The sequence below is a fragment of the Scophthalmus maximus genome, chromosome 2, assembly GCF_022379125.1.
Source record: "Scophthalmus maximus strain ysfricsl-2021 chromosome 2, ASM2237912v1, whole genome shotgun sequence".
Taxonomy (NCBI): domain Eukaryota; kingdom Metazoa; phylum Chordata; class Actinopteri; order Pleuronectiformes; family Scophthalmidae; genus Scophthalmus; species Scophthalmus maximus.
Window position 1 is genome coordinate 16,278,475 of NC_061516.1, and position 24,950 is coordinate 16,303,424.

The following is a 24,950-nucleotide window of genomic DNA, read 5'->3' on the forward strand; positions in this document are numbered from 1 at the left end:
AAACAGTTGTCAGTAATCCACTTTGAAATCTGGTTGATCTGAAACTTTGTGTCCACAACTCCAGTGTCCTTTGGCATAAATGCGCTGTGATGACATTTTTTTGCTTTTAGCGATGCAATGAAAATTAAAGATAAAACAAACTAAACAAAAAACTAACTAAACTAACTAAAGTAACCATTTCTTTACATTTCACATCTAGAAACAAACATCTAAAAATGTGTGCTGAAACCAATACCATAAAATTTGATGATGACGGTGATGGATTGCTGTTTGTTTCTAAGTGAAAAAAATGAATTGATTTACTAGAATTCTAATAAAATGTCAATTAAAGATCAGTCTTACATACCAAAACTAGTAGAAATGCATTGTTGGTTGTTATAGAGAAATAAAATGTTCTGAATTTAAAATCCCTATTATAGAACCCTGTTCGTTGAGATCAGTGGAGGGGAAGTGGAGCGTTTTGAGTCATATATAAACAATGCACCAGATAATTATTTGGTGAAAGTGTATTGGTTCTGGAGGGGGGCTGTTGAAATGATCTTTTCGAACAGATGTTGTGTTACAGTGACTAGTGTGTAGGGCCTTCAGACCATTCCCACATGCAAAACCCATTTCTCGAGCTGTCTCACCATGTAATTTGTCTTTTGACAACGTGCAGTGAAGTGACATAACACCAGAGTAATCAGGGATACTTTGTCTAGAAGGGAAACACAAAGGCATGCCTCAGATTCCTTTCCTAAGCTCCTGGAAGTAAAACAGAAAGGTTAACTCAATAATAGGAACAGTGGATTGTTAATTCATCAAATTACCTCGTTTTTGAAGCTCTTTCTGGGGCTGAGGTTTCCAACTGTTACCCAAGGCATGAGCTGTTGACACGCCGGATAGGCTTCTATTCTCAAATTTGTTTTTTATGGTCCATGTCTGCAGCTGCCCCTCCGCTTCAAACGAAGAGAATCAGGCTGTTGTTGAGGCAAGGGTTTATCATTGCCGCCTGACACTTTTTTCCACTGGTGCAGTGGAAAATGAGATAACCATTTGTCTCTGAGAAATTGCTTTTATTTCCAACGATAATGACTCTATTTCCTCATTGGAAAACATTAACTGCAAGTAAGTGTAATTTACACTCTTCATGTCAAGTGTAGTTGACATGATTGAACTCCCTGCTGCACGATGCTCATATGTCCTTTCAGACACAAGCAACTACTGTACATCACTGCCCAGGCTGTCAGAGTTTGTTCTGCTGTGATCATTTATTAAGAGGATTTTAATCTATCGTGCTTTAGCATGAATGTGAAGTCTATTTTCTGCGCAGTATGATGTTGGACATCTCTATCTCACAGTTTGATGGACACCTGCGTCTTCATTAGAACTGTATCCTGTAGATGGAGCAGACCACTGTGCACATCTGGCCTGCTCGGCTGATGAGAAGTCCAGACCTGTGTTTCTGTAACTTTTCCAGTCAAGGACAAAGCTTGTTTAATTTGCTTGGCAATTGACCGACCCATGTCCAGGCCAAGTACTAAACATTTTTCTTAATGGTGCAGCCTCATTCCTGCTGTTTTCTTGACTATGACCGACAAGGCTTTCTTTGGGCTGCGGAGTGTTTGGTACTGTAACCATGTACAGTAGTTCACTTGTACAGGCTCGGGACCTTGGACTCGTGGAGTCTGTTCTGTTCCGTGAGTCATTCGATACTGCAGCAGTAAAGAAAAAAAGAAAAAGAAAAGTTCCCTTGCCAGATTTTATGTTTATGAAGTTTATGAAAATGTGTGATGAAGCTAACATGACAGGTGTTCTTGTATTATGGAATTCATCAATGTGTCATGTAAACGGAGTCATTACTGACAGTACAACTGACAGCATTGCTAATTTTCTCTAAACCAGCGTAATGTGAAATATGGGGATCATATGACCGTCCGCCGTTGGGCATTGTGCCATCTGATCTCTATTTAATATACTACATTACATTTGTCAAACAACAGAACATTTTTAATGAAGAACATCTGGAACTAAGTACACACCACCCACTTGCAGAGTTTATTTAAAATATTATATAATTTTCTTCCAATATAATATTTTGACTTTATTGTTCCAGGTCAGTAAAATCTGTCTCTAACTGCTTAACCAATTGCAGCACAACGATCCATCTTGAGCAAAAAGCTCATCAAGTCCACAAAGTACCATGGAACCAGAGCACATCTGCCCCGTGTTGGACTCTTTGTCTTTATTTTCCAAATTCCATGAATATGATCACTCACATTTTCCAACAGGAAGCTGTTCGCAGATAAAAGTCCACTGTCTCACCAGCTACAAAATAATTTTAGAAACAAATGGCTGCTATTGAACTAAAAATAGTGGATTTTCCATTGATCTGCGTCTCCTTTGTGAGTTTTTTAAAATTGGACATTTTGCTATCTTTGATTCCACTGGAAATCATTACAAAGTGTACGTCAGTCAGGCAGACTCTCTTACTTTACTGCATGTGATAGTCAATATCCAGGAATGATCACGCCTGCTTTTATTGTGAATTGCCTTTGTATTTCAAAATTGTCATTGGTTGCCCTTTTAAATTTGGCAAATTGATGCTGCTTGAGTCACTGACTGTCATCACTTATGTGGGCAAAAAAATGTCAGTAAACACCAAAGGTCTTTAGTGCTGTGAATGATCATTATACTGTTACCAATTATATCAACAGTATATATTTCTAAAACAATTTTGACTGAAAATGGGATTAGATGGATGATGGTGGACTTTATGTACGCTGTATAATGTTCATCAACACCAACTGAGGGGGCCGTTCGGTACCAAAAAGATTCCGTGGTTGGAACTGGAGTGTTAGTGCAGAGTGACCAGAGGTGGCAGAGCAGAGCGGAGCTTCAGTGTCGGCATGGAGATATAGAGGATGCACTGTCAGACAGGGGGAATAACCCACAAGGACGGGGCTTTGACATGGGATGATTCCAAACCCCTGCAGAAAAGTATAAAAGTGATTATTTCACAATAGCTAATTTAGATATATATATTTTTTGTGTGTGTGAAAATGTTTTTTTTTATGCAAAACCTATTGCATCCCAAATAAATGACAACTGTCCACTTAAATATGCAAAAAAAACAACCTGTGAAAAGTGCTGCATCATTAGGGTTTTTCTGTCTGTGCAGACATGCCACCTTTACCAGGTCAGTGAAGTGGGACAGTCTTTAATAAAAATGGGGACAACGGGCGATCATTTTGGTGCGCCTGTATTTCAACGTCTGATGGAAGTCGTTACCTATGCACAGTGAGCCTCATTTTGCCTGTCATGATTTGTTTGTCTTAATCTGCTGTCGTGCTTTAGAGGTGATGCACGGCAAACAGCTGCAATTTGTAGGGTTGCACAGGTCCGCATACGCATGAAATTGTAAATGTTGAAGAGAGAGAGAGGGGGGGGGCATATTGGCCAGCCCCTGGTTGACCCTTGTTCACCCCTTCTCTCTTGCTCCTCCTTCCATGAGTCTTCTCCGAAACATGTGTGCAGCTGTCAGCTGCCAATAATTGGTGAGCGAGTGTGTTGTGTGTACATGTATGTGTGTGTGTGTGTGTGTGTGTGTGTGTATTTGGACAAAGATCCCTTTTTTTTCTTTTGCATTTCAGATTTTATTCCAGATTTTGTAATATAACATGAACAGGGTTCCCAGTTTAGCGACGTACTGTAGGAGATGACAGGAATGTGATCAAAGCTTGTTCTTATTAATCCCGTCATCACATCAGACTTGGTATTATGCTGTCACAGTGCTAAATATTGCCTCAGGTGCTTTTATAGCTGCAAAGTCACAGTGAAAGCCAGCCTGTTTATTAGTCTGAGGCAAAGTTGATAACGTCTCTAGTGACAACATCTGGTGGTCACATGAGAGAGTTGTTGGCTCCGTCCACAGAGATGATGACTGGCTCCGCTGCTTTTCTCACAGTTTCTCCTGAAGCACAAAATTACACGTGATCGTTGCGAACTGAACCATAATCAAGTGTGTGTGCCTATACTGATTAATAACGTGGAGTTTGATTTTTTTCCCCCCTCTCTCTTTCTCTTTTCAGCTGCGGCTCCAAAGTTAAAACCGATGAGGAATCCAATAATAGTGGACGAGGGGAAAAGGCTCACAGTTAAGTGTGAGGCCACAGGGAACCCTCTCCCCACCTACAGATGGTTCAAAGATGGCAACGAGCTGAAGAAAAACAAAAAAGTCAAAATAAAGAACAGCCAGTGAGTACAAATCACCCCTGTCCTGTGAACCTAACACGGGCAGTCTAACATGAAGAGAGAGGTCGGTGCGCCAAAGTCGATGCACGGTTGTTATTACCAGCAGACTGTGCTCATGTAGTTTGTCAGGAAACTGTCGTTTGAAAGTCATTTGAAAATCATCCTGCAGACAAAAAACATTTGTTTAATAAAAGGCTTATTCTTTCAATAAAATGTAGAGCAATGATGTTTCTAAAACAAGCCAATTCATCATATCTCCTTATGCTTATTCACAAATACATTTAAAAAATACATTTAGAGACAATAAAACACATCTGCTGTCAATTCAGTTCATTCAAAAAAATATCACTCGTCAGGTTTTACTTGACAACATATATAAAGTGGCAACTTACTACTGTAACATTACATTTAAGATTGTTGCAGTTACTTTCAAGAGTAAAACCCGATGTAAAGGTCCAGTAGCTCACTGATTCGGTCCCGTTCCATGGTTGTATTATCAGAACTGGATACAAGACTCCAAGATGGAGTCCATTCCTTCCAAGCATTTTCATACCTTAAAATCTCATAACAAAGACAGTTATTATGAACCTCGATTATAGTCTGAGGTGTTCTGTCATTTATGATAGTGGTATATTGGGGAAAAAAGCTTTTGGGGGCTGCAGGGGATGTTTTGTTGCAGTTCTGCAGTCGACCACAGGGGAATATTAGCAGCATGTTAAGCGGCACCACGGTATCAAGCTCACTTGATACGTCCATGTTCCTGTTCCATTCCCTCTTCATATATTTCAGGCAACTTTTCATCATGCTTTTAATGCTCATTACCACAGCGGCTGCCAGTGGAACCTCTTGTGCTAGGTAGCTACCACACGTACCGTCCTCTGCTTTCTTCCGTAACAAGTTTTTCCTGATCACATTTGGCATCAGAGTAGATTAATAGGTGATGTATGTATCAAAGCAGAGAGTCTGTGCCATGCTGCTCCTTGCCCTCTCTGTCCCCCATGTTCCCACTTGTTGCTTTTCCGTGCTATTTCCTCCCTGCCCCGAATCCCCTGACTCAGCTGTGTGAGTGTTGTGTCCCACAGGAAAAACTCCAAAGTCCAGATCAGCAAAGCAAAACTGGAGGATTCTGGGAATTACACATGTGTGGTGGAGAACCCGCTGGGAAAGGACAACTCCACTGGCACTGTTAACGTCCAAAGCAGTGAGTACTGACTCCTAAGCAACATGTGAAGTGGCACAGATGTACTTGGCATTGTTGTTGCTGTTAGGACTGTTCTCTTGCCAATTGAGAGATCCAGAGGAGCCATCGCAAACAGGCATGTAACTATGGTAACATGCATGAAGAACAACTGTCCACACGTGCCCCCGGCCCATTAATCAGCGGAGTAGTCCATTGCACTTTGAGTTGCATTGCATTTGAGTCGCATTGCATCATGCATTGCATTGAAATGTGCTGTATGATGTGATCTCTGAAGTTTTTCATTCACTTTACAGTCTGCTGGCAGCCTGAAATCCTACAAAAGCACACTGCACCGCGCCTTTGCCCGCCACGATCACACAACGAACGCAGCAGACTATAGACTGTAAAATCTAAAACGTGTGTGATAGAATCACGCTTGTTCAGTAGTAGTCGTGTGTGTGTGTGTGTGTGTATGTGTGTGTGTGTGTGTGTGTGTTGCTGCGTTTTTGCAAAGTACTGTAGCAGATGAAAGAGTTTTGATAACAGCTGTTTGCATTTGGTGAGGTGTTGAGTTTGTGTTTTTTCCCCAGCAGTGTGTGTGTGGCTGCTGTGGGTAGCTTGTTGTCTGGGTGGATGGAGCCACTGAAAAATATATATATAAATATATATAGGGGCCTTACACAGCTGATACATTCAGGGATGTACTGGGACAAAATTTGGCCCGGGACTTTGGGATGGAGCAGCATTTTATGAGAGCCGCCCATTTCTTTTTCATCTCCACCACCACCTTTTTTTTTGTTTCAACATTTTCGGTCTTCTCTGTTTCAGGAGGAAGTAAGTGACCCGGGCAGAGCGTCAGGCTGAGCCAATCAGATTTAACAAAAAGCAGAGCAGTCCAAGTTGGGAGGTGCCGTTCTAAATTGACAGTATTAAACTGACGCCCGGACCGGAGCTTCGTTTTTGCTCTTTCTGCGGATGCGAAAAGCCAGGCCAGGCAATGTCGCGGCTGAGGCCCGTACCGTCACCTGTTTTAATACGTCCATGACTGTAACTGACATCTGAAATTGTAATATGACCGGTTCGGTTCGGCCTGGGATGGACAGGGAAATCTCCCAAACCTCCCGATGGCTGGTCCGCCCCTGGATACATTTCATTTAGCTTTGCCTCTTTTACAAGGATGGACCTGATGTTATCTGGCGCTGGACTGTCAAAGAACTGTATGGCAACACATGAGTCAGAAAGTGCTTGAGAAATCGCAACTTCCTGCTGGCTCTCTGAGTCCACCTGCTGAATAATGTCTTGAGACTTTGAAACAGGGCAGACAAGAGGATGTGATGTTGAACAAAGTCAGTGGAGAGTTTGTGGTGTTATGGTGTTTTTTCATTGGACTTAACATGCCCGATGACACACAGTATTTGTATTCATGGTAATGAAGGTGAACCATATCTGAGTTGACGCCTCATAAGACACAACAGTGGAGATTCTCTCGTTCACGCTGCTGACCTTGAGTTTCTGTGTAGACATCTCAGTCTGGCATGAGAAGAAGAGGGAGGGACTGGAGTTCAGCCATCACTCAGTGTCCTTGTTTTCACATTCAGGCACAATAATCACTCCCCCTCCTCCCTTCACATTAGTCAGGGCCACCTTTTCAGTGTCATTGTTTACAGTTAACAGACATAAGCTGGGCTGCTTTATTAGAGCAGTGGCTCTTTTTCAAATAAAGAAAGGGCCCATTGTGTTTGGAAAACACAGGGATTCTCAGTAGTTCCAACTTGAAAGTCCAGCAAACAATGGTGCAGTGAAGAAGTCATCCATCTTACAATTCAAACGGGGCAGCGTATTTCCTCTGTTTTATTTTCTGACATGTAAAAAGCTTCAGTGGATTTTTATAGCCAGATCATGTGACTGTACGCTTGTTACGACACTTGGCTTTATTCCAGTGCAGTGATTTTTTTTTGTTTAAACATTAGCATGCAATATTGAAAGGGAAGTGACTCAAGATTACAAGTCATACACTCACATTTATGAAATGATTATTGGATAGACAGTCATCACTGACTAACAATCATGTTCAATGGCAATTAGATGAAATAGGTTAAATCGTGCTCGGCACTGCAAAAGTCGGGGGAATCCCTGGTGGTGGCACCTGTTTGTCTGAGTGTTTAATGAAGGCTTATGAACTGGTGGCCCATGAAACTCTATATGATGAGCACTATCAAAGAAAATCTAATATTACAAAGCGATGAACGAGTGGGCTGAGATGTACAGTAGCCACGATGGATAGAACCTCACCGTGCAATGATACAATGCACTGGTGTTTTCACTCACAGCACACAAGACAAGGAAAACATGATATGAGGGGTACCTTTGGTTATTAATCGTTAACGCCAACGTATGTCTTTGCCCATTGCATTGAATTGCAAACACACATTTGCACATTTTTGTATATTTGTAAATCCATCTCTGTGTGTTATTTGTGTGGCTGTCTGTCAGCACTGGCATTTGCTCAAATGACTCCTGGATATTCAAACAATGGCATCATTGTATGTCCTATCATGCTATCATAGGCCATGATCGCTAGATGTCTGTCTCAGTGTGTGTGTGTGTCTGTGTGTGTGTGTGTGTGTGTGTGTGTGTGTTTGTGTCTGTGTGTGTGTGTGTGTGTGTTTGTGTCTGCGTGTGTGTGTGTGTGTGTTTGTGTCTGCGTGTGTGTGCGTGCGTGCAAATGTATTTGTTCGCTTTTCAATAAAAAAGTCCCATTGTGTTACAAGAGCACGCCTAGTTCCATCATGCTTCAGGGGAGAAGACAAGACAGGGCGAATCAGGGGAGGTATGTCTATAGGCAGGGGGAGGGCTTCACTGAAACCACATACGTCAATAAAACGGAAATGGCAGCGGATGGTGCACGTTGCGGTGATTATCGTGTCGTGTTCAAAGTGGGCAGATGCTGGACAGTGAATGTTTGCGGCAGTAATGGGATTTCTCTGCCTTTGACACAGGTTGGATTCAGAAACAATGTGTTGCCGCGCTGGATTTTGATGCAGGGATCATGTGATGAGCTGCTTTCCATCCATAAAGTCATAAGAGAAATGGCTATTGTGTTAAAGGGCTGCAGTGGAGTACGCTTGCCTGCTGCAGTATGTTGCCAAAGCAGCATGTAGCCGCAGTATTATCTGTGTATGTGTGCCTTCTAGGGAAGGAGAGAGAGGGGAGGGGTGCAGATGTAGATGGACAGAGAGTGCAAAAGAAGAAGAAGAGAGCGTGCATGAAAGGGGGGGAAAGAATACATAATGGGGGGGGGGGTTCATGACAGAAAACAGACAAAGACACTTGGGCAGAGAGCAAGAAGGGGATGCAGACGGAGGAATGAGCGAGAGGCTGTAAAAGGAAAGAGGGAAAAGTATGAAGAGGAAAAAAGACGAGCCCGGCGCTGTGTTGCAGAGGAGACTTTCACACCCATTTTTAGAATGCAGGTGGTGCTCACTGGCTTTGTCGGAGGCACCTTTCTACTGTATCTGATGTCCACGGCCAGGTGCTGTAGGTAATAGTGTCGCCTTCTGCCTCTGTTGTAACCACTCACCATACGTGGCATGCGGGCACGCTAGCACAGCTCGACTGTGTCTTTATCAATGTGAGGAGAATGCAATCGCGAGAGCTATCGGCTCTCACCGAGACTTGCAGACAGAAGATGAAAACTACCGATCACAGATAATGAAGTCAAAAAAGCAGCTCGGCACACGGGAGCGCCATCCTGAGCCTCTGCACTGGTGAAGGCAGAGTTTGGGAAACCATCACTCAGCTCCACCACATGGTGAATACAGGCCACCACAACCTGGCTCAGCAGCTCACGCAGACTCCTGCGCTGCATTGATCTTGTTCTTTGCTATGTTGTGTTGATGTGTGCGTGTGTTTGTGGAGGGGTATCTCATAATTCATATATATATTATTCTTTTTTTTCTTACATTATGTATTCACTTGTTTATTTTTTCCTGAAGTTGCAAGGTAAATGTCCTATATTGCTTATCATAGTAAATGCAATATATACGTGCCTGTGTTTCTTTCTCCTTTGCATCTGATGTCGATTGTTGCTGAATCGAACACGGCGAAGCATTTCATCAACGAGTTTGAACATAGGCACCTTGAGCTGATCTCCATATCATGGAATACACAAGGAGTGCCAGACAGACCTGACACAGCCCCGAGGTGGGATTAAATGGGAGCTGCCTACACATTCTTTAAATAAAAAGTGATAATTCAATTTAGTGCAAAATGTGTCATATGCAGAGGAATGTGGAAGGGAAGAATCACTGCCACTTGCTGTAAGAACCAAAAAAAAAACACATTAACCCTTATTGTTGATTCTACATATAGGAGCTGGTCGTTACTCAGCCTGTATCAATATTTGTGTAGCGAGACAAATGGGGCATCCTTGTAACTCTTGAGCCGGAATTATGTCGTAGGTGTGCAAATTGCCTTGGGTGGGGAAAAAAATAACGAGTGTTCAAGGCTGAACCTTAAGACAAAGTTAACCCGTCGTGCCTTTAAAAGCATAAACAGCTCACTGTGGCTCACAATCGGGATTTCACTCATGTGTTTTTGTCTGACCAATAGAGGAGAAACACATTCTGTAAGATGTCAGTTTATATATATATATATATATATATATATTTTTTTAATTAGCACAAATGGTTTGATGTTCTGCTGAGTTGAATGTTTCAGCTGCTTGTCATCAGCGTTTCAGCCTTGAGACTCATCTGATACTCAGTTTGTAGTTCTGAAACACTGGACGGATCAATCAGTGGATCACTTTTACGTGCCTTTCTGAATCCACGAGACTTTACTCCATGTTTGCCACCTGCATCATCTTGACAGAAAGTACAGTGTAAATGTATTTGATCATGTTTCTCCTGGTGTTCTGCAATATCATATGTCCTTTTAGCAGTTTCCGTAACAATTGCTGCCTTTTTTTCGAGAGTGCAGTTCCAGCCTCATGCCCAACCCCCAGTGTAGAGGACCAGGGACCATTTGTTGTCCATGTGGTCTGACCTCTACCCTGTAATCAGTCTGGCATGGTAAGACCTGCTGGCCTTCTGCACAGCGGTGTAGTATATCATCAACTGTTTTCTATAAGGCCAGTGTGAAGGAGCAACACTCGTCAAAGTTTGCTCGGCTCCACGTGGCTTCAGATTAAGGCCTGCCATTATCCTACAGGCTGCTGTGTTGTGATAAGCGCTTGTGAGGCAGTCATGTGTCTGCAGGCTGCAGGTCACATCCTTGGGGGGTGCTGTGCACAGCTCCACTGAGAGAGTGTGTGAGCGTCCAGGAATGTGTTGATGGAAATCACAGCTGAACATATGATTGCTCCAACCTCAGCAGTCATGCTGGGGCCCACCAGCAACAATTTCGCGCATGCACGCACGCACACATGCAGGCCCACAGACACCCACACATGCATGCACACCCACGCGCTCATTGATACACATGCACATACCTTTACATGTTTTCACTCCCCATCCTGAAGCTGAACTCATTTTCCTTCACCCCATCACGAGACAAACAAAATGACATTTTAGCATCTAAACAAGTGCATTTGTTGAGATATAATCTCAACAGGGTCCCATAGACACCCGAGTCACTTTCAACTCCAGTCTTTAGTCTGATACCCCTTACATGCTGAATCATATACTGTCTCGTGTACAATTCTTTGGAAATCAGTCAGCTAGAGAGAATAAAAATATAACAATTAAAAATTCTGTGTTGATTATCCTTTAAAGAATTAAAGGATAATATTTTTTGCACTTTGAGTGAGTGAGTCGTAAATTTGTTAATGGGTTGTTAAAAAGAAAAATAATGTCATAAAACCGTGCTGAACATATTGTATATGCCTTTAGAGGACGAAGAGTCTACAACCTTCTCAAAATTACGCTCAGTTGCTGAAGCAGTTGTATTACACTCCAGGCCTCCTGTGCCCAAATCACGGGTAAAAAAAAATAATATTTATTTTCAAGATAAATCAAACTAGTAGGTTTTTTTTAGCACTTTGAGATTGTTTTAGAAATGAAATGTGCTCTATAAACGTAATTGATTATTTTTATTAGTAGCAGTAGTAGGTTTCTACTGCATTTAATTAGCAAATACAATTTCTAGTGAAAAGCTGTGCTACTAGAGGCCTACAATGCCCAGTTGGCGGCTTCATTTCACTTGCTGAAGATACTTTGAGTCACACAATTGAAAAAGTATGAAAATATGTCATAATACACTTCCGTCACCATTCTCTTAGCCATTATGTACACAAATAAACATTCACTAGCCAGAAGAAAACTCCCACAGCTGTTTTGTTGTCTTCCAGTAAGACTCTGTTCTGCGTAGGTGAAACATTACAGTAAGTACTACTTCGAACACGATAAACAACAACTTCCTTCTCTCCTTCTACGTCTCTCGTTAGTCCGCAATAAAACAAAACTCAGTCACCCCTGCTACGCAAGCGACAAGATAAACTCCTCTCCGATGACGCTAAAGGATGTTAGTTGTGGCCGTGGCTGAATGTGGAGCATCTGTAAGCCAGTCGATTGTATTGATTGCTGTGGATAAGCAGCAGCAGCCATGTCTTAGAGGAACAGGCCTTCACATCTGCCAAGCGTTCTGTATTTACAGGCCACTGGAGAAAAGCTTGTCAGGTTCTGTGGATCAAGCCTCGGTGCTATTAGTCATGCCCACTTTTTCAAAATTATGCTCAGTGTGCTGGGGTCTGGACAGACGTTTCCTCCGGGGTCGCCGGCTGATTGCTCCAGAATCTCAGGTCTTGTCAGTTGGCGGGTTTGATCACAAAATCGGGATCCAGTTCAGGCTCGATGAAGCAAATGGGATGCTGTGTTCTTAAGTCACTCACAGCATGTAATGAAATTCTGCTCAATGTGTGTATTTTCAAGTTAACAACTACGTAAGGGAGGGCTCGTATTTTTTGTCTTATAAACAGAAATAAACAACATCAACTATCTTAAACATATTATTTTTTTAAAACAGGAGACAGAAAAACACCAGGAGCTATGTTGCTCCATCTTAAAAGTGTAGAAAAGAAACTACAGAAACAAGTGAAGAAGTTGAAAATAACCTGAATGTAAAGATACAATCTCTGAACAACTGCTCAACAAACCAACAGTTTAAAACTCAGGCAATTCATTATTTCCAGTGTTTTGATGAGACTTTATTATTCTATCTGACATCACATCTTACCTCATGGCAGCTGGCGTGCGTCAGAGAGTTTAGGCCTTGTTTTGAAGTTCACCCACAATAATGTTTAGTTCTCGGCACAGTCATAAAATCCTCACTTCACCCACACTCGCGTCTTGTTTTTGTTTATTGTTCGGGCCTTTCTGTGTTCGTGGGCAGCATCCGGTACATTGGGAAGATCCAGAGTAAATGGAAGAGTTGATGTCACGAGCGGATGAACACCCACAGCATCGTAAGCACACATCATGCGATCATGGAGCATCACTTAGCCATCATGTCACAAATAGGTCTAGGTGTGTATACATACGCCACTGCACTGAGGAGGGCTTGAATCATGCTCTTGTTGGTGATGAATGTTCTGCAACTTGCGGGACATTTCAACAGAAATGTTTCAATGAGGCTCAGAAAAAAAGACTGCAACTAGGCTCGTAATGCCTGCAAAGAGAGAAACACTCTATTGTGGAATCCAGGTGTACGTGTTCATTAGAATTGAAGCCTTGTCATGTGCGTTTTGATTGTGCGTGGAATCACTATAATTGATGAAACTACATGTGCACTTGAGCAAAACTTCTGTTACTACGATGAGCCTCTTTCAAAAGTACTGATTCTCAGTTTTCAGATGTATTTATGCGTTTCCTGATGTAGCCATGGGACCAAGGTTTACCGAGCAGTCCCTCCAATCCAGCAAAACCCCCCATTAATCTCACGAAGACAAGTAAAATTAGGGGTCTGGGACATAAAACATAAATCAGCTGTCTAATAGGTCAGTAAGTCATTGGTTTTAGGAAACGGCTATACATGGTATGAGTTACTGGCTTTGATATGTACTGTATATGCTTTCGTGTTAGAGAAGAGGCAGCTGTTGAATCCTATCATTTTGTAAGAATCAGAGAGAAATGAGTCAACAAAAAGGAAAGAAATAAAAGGACTAAGGAAAGTTTCTCAAAGCGTGCTTGCTCTCTTAATTCACCCTAATCCCGTCGAGCCGATGCGATAAGTGGGCGCTCTCAATCAAATCTTTGCAAGAACAACTAGGTTATTGAAAATCAAAACACATCTAACTTCTTAGGATATCCAGTAATCTCACTGCGTTATGTGGGACACTTAAGCCCTCAGTGTGAATGAGTGAGGATATTGCAATGTGTGTGTGGACGGAAGCAGCTGTTACACTTGAAAAGCTGAGTGATGTGAGCAGGAGGTGACATGAGGTTTTGCTGTGTGCACGGCTTTGTTAACTCTTCCAGGGCTCGGGACGAGACCTATCGGAGACTTCATTTAATAGCATAATAAAAGATTTCCATTCAGCCCCCCTCAGCTGTCCTGGTGGTCTACTTCCTGTTGGTGACCCCATCTGTGGGTGACTGTGCAGGATTCAGTTCCAAACAACGAACAGACACTGTGGTGTTTGTGGATTCAAAGAGGAACCAAATATTGCCCCAAAAATTATTAGGCATCACGTGTCATAGAAGCTCAGAGTCAGTAATAATTTGCAGTTGCTTGGGAGTCCAGTGAGCAGAGGCAGCCCACTGGGGTCTGTGAGTAAACTATTGTTCTCCCACATCAAACAAAATCCCTGTTCCTGTTCCTTGTGCTCAAGTTTTCTTTGAGCACAAGGGAAACATATACTTACCATTCCAGTGCTTGAAGCTCATGAGGAGCGCAGTACTATAGTTTGGTCGTCACAGCTGTGTTTCATCCTAAACCTCCCATTACTCCATCATGCGTCTTCCTTTTGTTGGTGATTTTGCAAGTACGCTCATCACATCGTGACGGTTGGGGTGAGTAAGTTCTTGGATCCTCGTTGGATGAGTAGCGGGCACGGTCAACAGCCGTTTGCAGGCGTGATCCGTGGATGGAACAGGTCTCACTTTAATTACCGATACACTCACGGTGAACTCATCCTTCAGTATACAGAGAGCTGGCAGCCGAACAGAACAGCAGTGCTCCATTACCTGTTTTCAGGACGTACAGCGAGTGTGGGTGGTGTGTGTATATAAGAGTGAAGGAGGGCTCTAGCACACACAAGCAGACTCGTGTGCTTTCTGGCTTTTGGGGGGAATAGCAGTGGGAAAACCTTTAGTCCCGGCAGCTGGCCACTACTGTAGCTGTGAGCACAAGACCCAAATAAGGACCTGTGGAATATGTATTCTGTATCTGGTACAAGGTTGCAAAGTCTGCCCTTTCTCAGAAATGAGGGCCGGCTGTTGAAGATGGAGGACAATAAAAACACGTGGTCACTTCACATTTTGTTCCTTTTAAAGTGAGTTAATTATCTATATTGTTTACTTTTATTGGAATATATGGTTATTGATCAAATATATATTTTTTATACACACACACACACACACACACACATACAATATTCACTGTCACTAGATGTCGCACGAGCAGCATCTCGGGCCGATTTACAGGAAAGTCACATTCACCCATATTGACTCACATTCATACAGCGCTGCTATTTACTGCGCATTTTTCTGTCACATTCTTTCACTGTCGGAGCGCCGTCAGAGGCAAGTTAGGATCAAGTGCCTCGCGGACTGGCGAAAGCTCGGATCGAACGTTGGTGGACGAACGACTCTACGTCCTTGGCCACAGCCGCCCATAAAAGTCTGACCAAAATTGATCCGCTGTATCTTATCCGGGGGTCGGCGCTCCTGTCAGTGTTGGAGCCTCCGTGTGAGATGCTTCGGTTGGTAAATGTGTTTCCAGAGTGCAGCACACTCTCATTGGGCCTGCATGGCGGCTAGCAGCTAGCTCGCACGCAGCGCAGCCATACTGCGCGGTTCGTAGCCCACGGGCTACATAAAAATAAGGAGCAGTGTTTCTGGTTGAACTGCACCGCGGTAAGAAGGACGACAGAGTTTACGGTGTTTGTGCCGTGAGAGACGTCACACAGTGTGGAAAAAATTGTCGTGTTCACATCAATGCTGATCAGAGTCGGAGCCATCTCGCAAGACGAGACGGGCCGAGAGTTTCACAGGGAGGGACTCGCATGCGCTAACACGATCGTATACCCAGACCGGCTACCAAAACAAACAACAGACAGAGGGAGTGTGACTGCATCTCCTGCTCAGGACACCAGTACTCCACTATATCTTTAAAATACTGTGAGCTTTTATATTATATTTATTTTCAAAATCTTATATCTTATATATAACCCTTACCTCTCTGTACGTAGCCAGCCTCTTATTGGTCCCCCCCTACCCTATTGGCTCTTACTGGTCACCGACTGTTTTTTTAAATTTTAAATCCTATACATACTTTCTCCCCTGCTGTGATGTTTGATTAGATTGATTGCTTTTTCCAAGTAAGTCCACATTAAAAGCAAACAAAGCTACATGAAAATAAATCCATGTCATCTGCTCACAATATACATTCGGTCACTTCATCAAGGGTTTACCGGACTCACCTCCCTGTACAGTGGCAACACGTGAACAAAAAGAGCGGGACTGACATGGCTCAAGCAGTGACATCGTTCCAGATTAGTGAACTGGCACATGGTTCATTTACCTTTTTACCACAGCACTTCCGTGATTTGAATCTTTGGCAACTGACTGTTACTTGTGATTTATTTCAAACATTCATCCCTGCAGGCTGAAATTTCACAGTATCACTGAAGGTTTTCTCGCCACCTTTTGCTGTTCATATGTATCTGTGACTGTAGTAGTAATGCATACTAGTTAGTAAAGGATGCCAGCTCAAGTGCATTACCAATAGTTTCTCAGGTCAGGGAAAATGAATGCAACGTGCATCTTTAGACTCAAAACAAGAATGCAACAGCAGCTGAAACGCCACGCTGAGCCAGAGCTGCTTCTGAAAAGACAGAGATCGGGGAGCAACCCTGTCTGGAACTTGGCCACAGAAAACACCATGTGTCACTTGCCAACTGCACACATACTGGTGGCCACCAGTAGCCATATCGGCACCAGTTCCTGCACCCGCACCGTACCCTGCCCTTCCTAAGTGCACTTCTTTGCAGTGCATGAGCAGCTGTTGTGCAATCGAAACACTGGGCTGCTCTTTGATTTCACTTCAGTGCTGAGATGATTGAGGCAGACAAGACCAGGCATATCAGCTATGTGACTGAAAAATGGTAAGAGGAGACAAGAATATAAAAGAAGACACACTGGTTGTGGCGGTGGCAGTCTTGCTAAAGAGAGTGGGTGGTAGATTACTGCTCCTGGCAGGATCCATTTTGTTCATTTCTAAACATTCCTGTTTCATACGGAAGTTGTTTGATTTGTGATAATTTTCCTATTGAAAAAATGAAGCGCACTCTCATTCATAGTGGGTTCTTTTGTGTGTCCTACCTACAATAAATAGTAATTCTTCTTTGGTTGTTTGACATGAAGTCTCTTTTGCTCATTTTGAACTCTATACAAAATGCCTGAAGACACAGATGCTGGATCTTGCCATTGATTGGTTGTGCCAATGTGTGGAAAATAGGCCTATGCGTTCTATCAGCTTTGGCAAGCTGGAATATTTTACAACTGAGGATATCAGAACTTGAGCTCCTGTCAAAAATTGGCTTGGTGTCTAAATCCAAAATTTAAAACACGTATTGCACATAATTTATCATCTAATCAACCGAATTCCAGTCATTCGTGAATATAAAAACATAACACTATTCCTTATAGTAAATGTAATGTCTGCAAGCGAGGTCCCAACACTTATCTTGTCAAAAGCTCAAAGCAGGACTACAGTTGTTGTTTTTTTTCCTGACATGCATGGATCATCTAAACCCTCATCTCACACCCTCTTTCACCACTTTAGAACAAGCTATTGACCAAAACCGCACATCCCAATTTGGTCTTTTGTACTTCTTCCCTTATCTGTACATCTCATTTATTCATTCCATCTACGGTAGAATACACAGTGTAATCAAAATTACAGAAAAGAGGCATTGCACATAATAGTCCACACAAGCGTAGTAAGAGTGCATGCAATATGAATTGGCCCCTAGTGTAGAGATAAAAGATCTCGGTTCCAGCAGTAACAGGAGACATGTCAGACATTCCCTGCCAAGAGTCGGGAGGTGAGGGGAGGGGAGCGCGCAGGGCTTTTCTCTGGTACATAAAACTGGCTTGTGGAAAAGCAGGTCTGGGTGGCAGAGCTATTACAGATACCAACCTTTTTATGAGACGACTGAAGGGTCTGTACTTAAGACATTTCTCACTTATCCATCTGATTTTTATGGCCCAACTTAAATTTTTCTCCTTGTTTGAATTGTGCCGATGATTTTCATGATCTGATAAAACAAAGAGTTAAAGCCCCTGCAGTGTGGTGCCACCTGTTGGCACACTGCTGCCCAACTGCTATTTTCCTTTAGTTTATGTATTGATTATTATTTTGCAAGTAACACAGATTATGGAACGTTACTGTACAAATGTTACATTGCTATTTACAAGGCTGATAACTGTTGGATGAGGATTTTAATTCCTGGACCCTCACATCCATTTATCCACTATGATTCCCTGCAGAAATGTATTACTGTCAGAGATGGACCAGATCTGTGCACTGTTCATGCTCACTGACACTCCCAAATAGGCTACATAATTTATACTTTTTATCTTGATAACATTGCTTTTAAGAGTGAACACACAAAGCCATAACAAAGTCCAGATGGATCCACCACTAGTTGAATAACTGCCTTGGCTTTCACCCTGCACAGAATCAGATTCTGTCATGTTTTGAAATGGCTTTCTGTTCAATTGCAGTTTTTTTTTTTTTTACTGCATATGCACAGGGTGCCTCGAGAGGAAAAAAAACTGTGCAATGGGGACCTCTCTTTTCATTTTTACGATTTTCCTAGAATCCTTCGGAGAGCGTGGAAAGACAGACATGTTTATGAAGGTTTCCAGATGGTCCTGCTTGCACCCCCAGCTTTTCTTTTCAGTTCTTGGGCCATGAAGGATTAATCAAAGTCTGTGGCGAGGGCTGATGGCTAAACACTGTGGCTCTCACTAACCCAAAGGGAACCTCTCTGGAAGTCCAACTCAGATTCAGCCCCTGGGCTACAGGACCAAGGAAAGTTGAAACCTGGGCTTAGAAAAAAAACCAAGCAAACTTAACTAAACCACACAAGTGCAGATAAATGAACTCTGCCCCTTAACTCTGTTTAGCTGAGCAGCAGAGTCAACCTTGACGAATACACCTGAACTCTGGTCCGCTTTGTGAGGTGGGGGATTGTGCTGCGTGACTGTAGACAGACATCACCATATGGCATGGTGAAGAAATCCACCGGAACAAATCAACGGAAGTTGAGTCACTGAGGCTCAGGTATTTGAACATACTCCGTAACGTGATGATTTTAATTAATGAGAGTTGGTGTCATGTTGGACCTCACTTGAATCTCTCCTTTGATCAGGGGAGTTGGAACAAAAGGGTTCATTTCCAAATAACACAAAGTTATTTTTGGTGATAGCTGCTGCCGAACGTTGTCCTTTCATTCATTTTAAATTTCAAACAGTGAAAAGAATCCTTCAGTTGACAGCAGTAACCAGAGCAGGTGAAACAGAGGCGGTCTCAAGTGACAGAATTCTGTCTTGATTGGTTTGTAGGATTTATAGATCAAAATCTTACAATGTAGCTGTTGTTACGACTGCCATATGAAGTGAAACTTCTGTATATTACTGATGCAATGCAACTATTATCTTGTATATAGCCGGTACATGACAGTGCAATGTACTTTCTTCATAGGACACGTGCAAAAAAAACAACACTCACTCCAACCCTGCCGAGCAGCTGCTCTACGCAGCAATGTTGCACGCGCACGCCATTCACTACACATGTTATTACACCAACTGTCAACAGACACTGCTGTGGTCTGTTCACAGCAGCCTCACTGGACGATTACAGATGAGTCCACTTCAGATCAGCCATACAGAGTCAACACAATATTCACATACAATAACTTGCTTGGATAAAGCAATGCAACACAGTATATAGTGATACAAAAAGCAGAGTAACATACAAAATCCCTTACTGTATTTATTTACACAATATTGTGTGGAGGTTTTAGTCCACACAAACAGAATCCCCCCTTAGCAACGGACACTGACGTCAGTGGCGTCGGGAGGATCTCAATGCTAATTGGCTAATAAGACTGCGTCACACGCATATTTCAAATTTTTCAACTTGGAGCAGTCTCTCGCCTTTTTTGCGTTATTGCCGTTGCGTAATTTACAAAATTCACATTCACTCGTGCGTTTGCATTGACTTCGTTTGTAATCTCATCGCCTGAAATATTTGCTTCTGATGTAAACGCACCATTAGGCTTCATCCACACTACTATGCGTTCATTCTTATGTCATAAAATCTGCTCTTAGCAAAGAAAAAATTTACTGGCGTACTTTTGGTTGTCAGTGTATCACCATAGGTCTACACCCATTTACAGACAAGATGTATCAAGTCTTTTTGAATCATATCTTTCAACATGTGTTACGTCCACACCAGGACAATATAATTGAAATATAATTTTGTATCCACACCATACACCCCTAAATGAGATGCTTCTCTGTTGTTTGTGCGCGAATCTCTGACCATGTCAATACATTTTTCGGCCTTGTCATTAGTTTTAATCTCGAGTAAACATGTGGCGCAGCCTGAGTAAACACGGTGTTGGCTGAACCACATCACCTCAGAAAGAGAACTGTTCTTGTTTCATCACAGGGACAGGGTCTGTATCTACCTCTCCTTGTATGGGTTTTCCAATAAGTGAGAAAACCAGCAGCGGTACCTGTGGCGGCCCCGTCATTAATCTAATGTTCTTGTATGTCATGTTAAAGTGGTGGTGTAGTATATGTGATAAACAGGTATTCACCATATACCCACTTAGAAAGCACCAGGATTCCAGGATGACCACTTGCAGATGCGTAAGGCTACGTAATGGTTCTGTGAAAGAACTTTCACTCTTTGTCTCGGTTTGCGAAGCGCGGAACATTGTTGCTTTTCCCTGAGATGGAATTAATGTAGCGATGCTCTGGGATGGGTGTGCACCCGGCTGGGAGGAAATAATCATAGTAAAGCCGATGTAGCAACCATCAGGAATACTGGGACCAATCCATAAAGTTAGCTTCTTTACTGTGTGCCTGTCTTTGTAAAGTAGAGACATAATGAGAAAACATGCGTTTAATTGCTTTACCGAATGAAAACATGTACATGTTTATAATCCAGTCATCATCCTCGTGCATGCTGCAATCCCGCCCTGTCTGCTAATAATTTGTGTTGTATACAACAAAATAATGTTGACAATTTTTTTTGCAACACAATTCTATTGAAGCCAGGATTAGGTTCACACAGTACACACTGTAGTACTGAATTTTGGAAAAAACAATATGTTAAAATAATCTTTAGAAAACATGTTCCAGATGTCATATATATTTCCTGATAATACTGACTGTAGTAGGGTATATATATATGTGATTTCTGGAAGATGGGGTTGAACAATAATGACTAAAAGCATAATTATCTAATGATGGAAATGCTTTCAAGGAGACACATTCCTACTCATACATGTACCTCAGTAGATTTTGACCCATAGGTTGTATGCAACAACTGATTCAGTGTCGAGTTACAGTATTTATCAGGAGCACATGGGCTCAGCTGGACACTAGCACTGGCTGCAGATGAGAAGATGAGAAGCAGCGACGTTACAATACGTCCTGCCAGGATATTTTACTGCTGCACTGCAGGTTTTTACATACTTTAGTCAAGGTTTACAAGTTTATTATAAAACCTGAAGTGGGTCCACATGTGTGATTTATAGATGCAGTTCGGTTGCCGTTCCCTTGCTTCGACCTCCAACTGTTTGAATCAAATTAGCCATACTTTAAACGTTAAACCGGACATAATAATTTAAGTCGTTGAATCTCTACTTGCTGATACTGTAGTTCCTGATGCCTCCAAGTTTTTCAGTGACTCTAATATGTACTAAAGGTTTTCTTGTGTTGGCTGGTCCACACTAGCCATACTCCAGTACTCCAGCCATGACAATTAAAAGTATAATTAGTATTTCATATGTATATAATTCTGTGTACAGATCACAGTTTTACTTTGACAAGGCTCTGTACGCTGCCACGTCCAGTAAGAGGTATTAAGAGGTTTTTTTTATCCAATGTATAAATGTTTTATAGTTAAGTATTTCTGAGCTTGGGACATGAACTGAAGATAAGTTTGTACAATATGTTCTGAAACCAGAACTTTCTGTGTAACAACAGTGTATTGTGTTTGGGGGGAGTAATTGGAAGACAGAAGAATGGAGGGAGGACAGCAGAGAAAAGGAGGAGAGGAGAATAGAATTGGGACACTTAACTGTGCAGTGTCATAGATTGGATGTCGTTTGATGACTGCAGGCCAATAAATGTTCCTGAGTGGGATACATGTCGTCGTTGAAACCACGGAGAGCTAGTTTCTTGAATGTTGCTTCAAGCGGATTTTTTTGGGGGGAGGGGGGTTTCTGTTGTTCTGAAAGGTTTGTGGTAACTCCATACCTTTGTGACACCTGGCATAAAAAATGACTAATGATCATAGTACACATGTAATATATAAGAATGTATACATATTTCATAGCCAAGTACTTTTGGCATTTGACTGATGTTATGTCAGATAGAGACTGAATCTGGGGGCTCTTTGCCTTTCTGACCTTATTGTTTTTTTTCATGTTGTTGCTGAATTTTTTTCTGAAAATTACCAATGAATGTGTACAGATACTTACAGTACAATACATGCTGTCTCACAAAGACGGATAGTTTAAGAGTGTCTCACGTTGTTTTACTTCAATGAGGGTGAAATAATGTCCACAGTAAAGTCTTTATTCTCCTTTTATGAGCTTTGCAATGAAGGCAGGTGGTGTTTGTTGTGTAGGCAAATGGACCTTGTCAGCTGAGGGAGAGTGTGTGGGCCGTCCACCTGCGACCGTTCAGCTGGATGGCAACGCAAACACGGGCTTAAAACCGAGTCGGCAGCTTCAAGGTTCTTCCCAAACTGTGGTTGACCAACATCTTATCACCCAGATAAGGATTGAAGTCCTTCTGCACTGTGACAGTCACAGAGACATCATTAATCTGTCCTGAAAATAGTTGGTTGAAATTGGTCTAACAAGGACTTGGTACATTTGAGGAGTACTACTGAGAAAATATCGTGGCAAAATCATTTTAAAATGTCTTGATTTTTTTCTCTCATCGAACTAATTGTACTTCAATGTGGTTCCAGATTATTTTTAAACACACATTTCCTTTAAATCTGGTCAAGAGAGGGCAGTTGGCGACCTAAACATAGATAAAAGTAGATTGCGTTAATTCCAAAATATATTTGGAGTTCAAAGAGAGTAAGTTTCATGGGATAGGCATATCTTTGCGATAAGCTTATTTGGGGCAATGATCACCTAAACTAAGCTGTATTTCCCCCAAAAAAAGACGACACATCTTTTTAAGAGAAAAATCAGAAGAATGAGGGAAAATAAAGTGAGCGCAGTGAAGTGGATTTGCTGCGACCAGCAGTAGCCTTATAAACTCTGACAGCAGAACCGGCCCAGGGTTCAAATATCAGCCTTGATCCTTTCTGTGTGAAGTTTACATGTTCTCCGCCTCCTTGTGTGGGTTTTCTGCGGGTCATCTGTTTTCCACCCACATGTAGGCCAGGTGGACTGGAGATTATGTGCGAGTGTGATCGTCTGCGTGTTAGCCCGCCCTGCAGAGGACTGATGAGCTGTCCAGGACGTTACCTCCCTTCCACCCATGCATTTTGGGATAGGCCGCTGCCCCAGATAGAGATTCGTGCTGCTTGTTTTTGCCGCCCTTTGCTTCGCACGTCTCTCAGCTAAAGACTGCACAAGGTTTCTATTTTGAGGCACAGGAGGGTTTTACAATGTTTTCAGGCTGCGTCTCCCTGACAGCTTTGTCTGATCTTTTTACGTGGTGTTTTACATGCCAGCGCTCCAAAGTGAGAGGTCAGGTGTGACGGTGAGGTATTTCTGATGAACTGGTAAACTGACCTTGGAGGTGGTAGTGGATAGGTGCTGTATTATGTTGGAAACAATGGATTGCTTTTGACGAACTCTGACAGAACAATGTGGACAGTTTAGGCTTAAAATGCAACATGGTGTTTAACACCAACATGCCAGTTAGAAATATTCCTCATATCAACTCATGAGCTGTAGTTTTATTCTTTGCTTTGTTGTCGTGGATGGATGGATGTTCGACATCCTATTTTGTGAATATTTGCAAAACGAGACACAACATTTCGAGTTGTAGCCTACTTGTGATAGGCTACTGTGTTTGAAATATGAAAATTGCCAACAATATTCATGTTTCTTTACAGAATCAAAGTGGAAAGTGTTAACACTTCATTAAATACTAGTTTCACCACGTCATTGCTCCAAGAAAAGAAATCCCTCGCATTACTTTGCACCATTGTCGTTTCGTCTTTGTAATATTTTCTGCAACCACCTGTTGAGTAGATCTGAATAAATCTGTTTCCTGCTTTAACTGGTACACGCATGCCCAGTGTGTGAATGGTCACGTGATATGTTTTTTCAGGTGTGTAAGTATGGACGGGGATTTCTTCTGTTTCTTCAGCTAAAAGGTTTTAAATCGAAAATGTATTTGTGTGGATGTAGCATTAGCTGAACCCAACTGTGCTCCTCTGAATGAAGCAGAGCTCACTCCTCCAATTAGATGACAGTCGACGAGCTGACGTTTTTAACAATGAACAAGAGTTATGAAAATCTTGTTGTGGTGGCAAACGGCCTACTATATGTCAGAGCCAGCGGCCCCGCTGATGAAAACTCCTAATGCATTTTCTTGTCACAACATTCTGCATGACACGAGCATCAGGCTGCAAACGGCTTCCGACTGGAAACTTCTGTATCCCGACCAACTAACTGTCAAATTCGACGAAGGTGCAAATGGCCTCTGACAGCATGTGTACAGTCACAATCACGTGTCAGCGTTTGACATGCGGAGCGCCCTCCTCCCTGCTCAAGCCCCGTCCTGCCACAGTGCACCTCTCTCAGCACTCCCCTTCCCTCCTTTCGTCCTGATAAGCAGACTTCATCCCAAACATATTATATCTATTCAGTCGGGGGGATTAAGTGCAGATACATGACATTTTGGGCCATTCCAAGGACCTGAGTCAATGCATATACAACTCCTACGCTATGTCAGGGAAATGTTTATCTTTACTCATAGAACTTCTTGAGATAGTGTCAACACTGCTTAGAGAAACAATTACATTTGTGGATGGAAAACTAAGGGTCCTCGTGGAAATATAAGTGTATAATATGAGTACAGTTGAGAATACTTCCAAA

General features: G+C 42.3%; 1 protein-coding gene across 4 annotated transcripts in view; it reads left to right on the forward strand.

Annotated features, from left to right (window-relative positions):
• LOC118300455 (pro-neuregulin-2, membrane-bound isoform) overlaps positions 1–24,950 on the forward strand; it is a 65,636-nt gene that overhangs the window by 27,635 nt on the left and 13,051 nt on the right. For all 4 annotated transcript variants that reach the window (XM_035624862.2, XM_035624863.2, XM_035624858.2 and 1 more), the window contains exons 2-3: positions 4,071–4,236; positions 5,316–5,434. In XM_035624862.2, the coding sequence (XP_035480755.1) occupies positions 4,071–4,236; positions 5,316–5,434 (285 nt within the window). The remainder of the gene's footprint in view (positions 1–4,070; positions 4,237–5,315; positions 5,435–24,950) is intronic.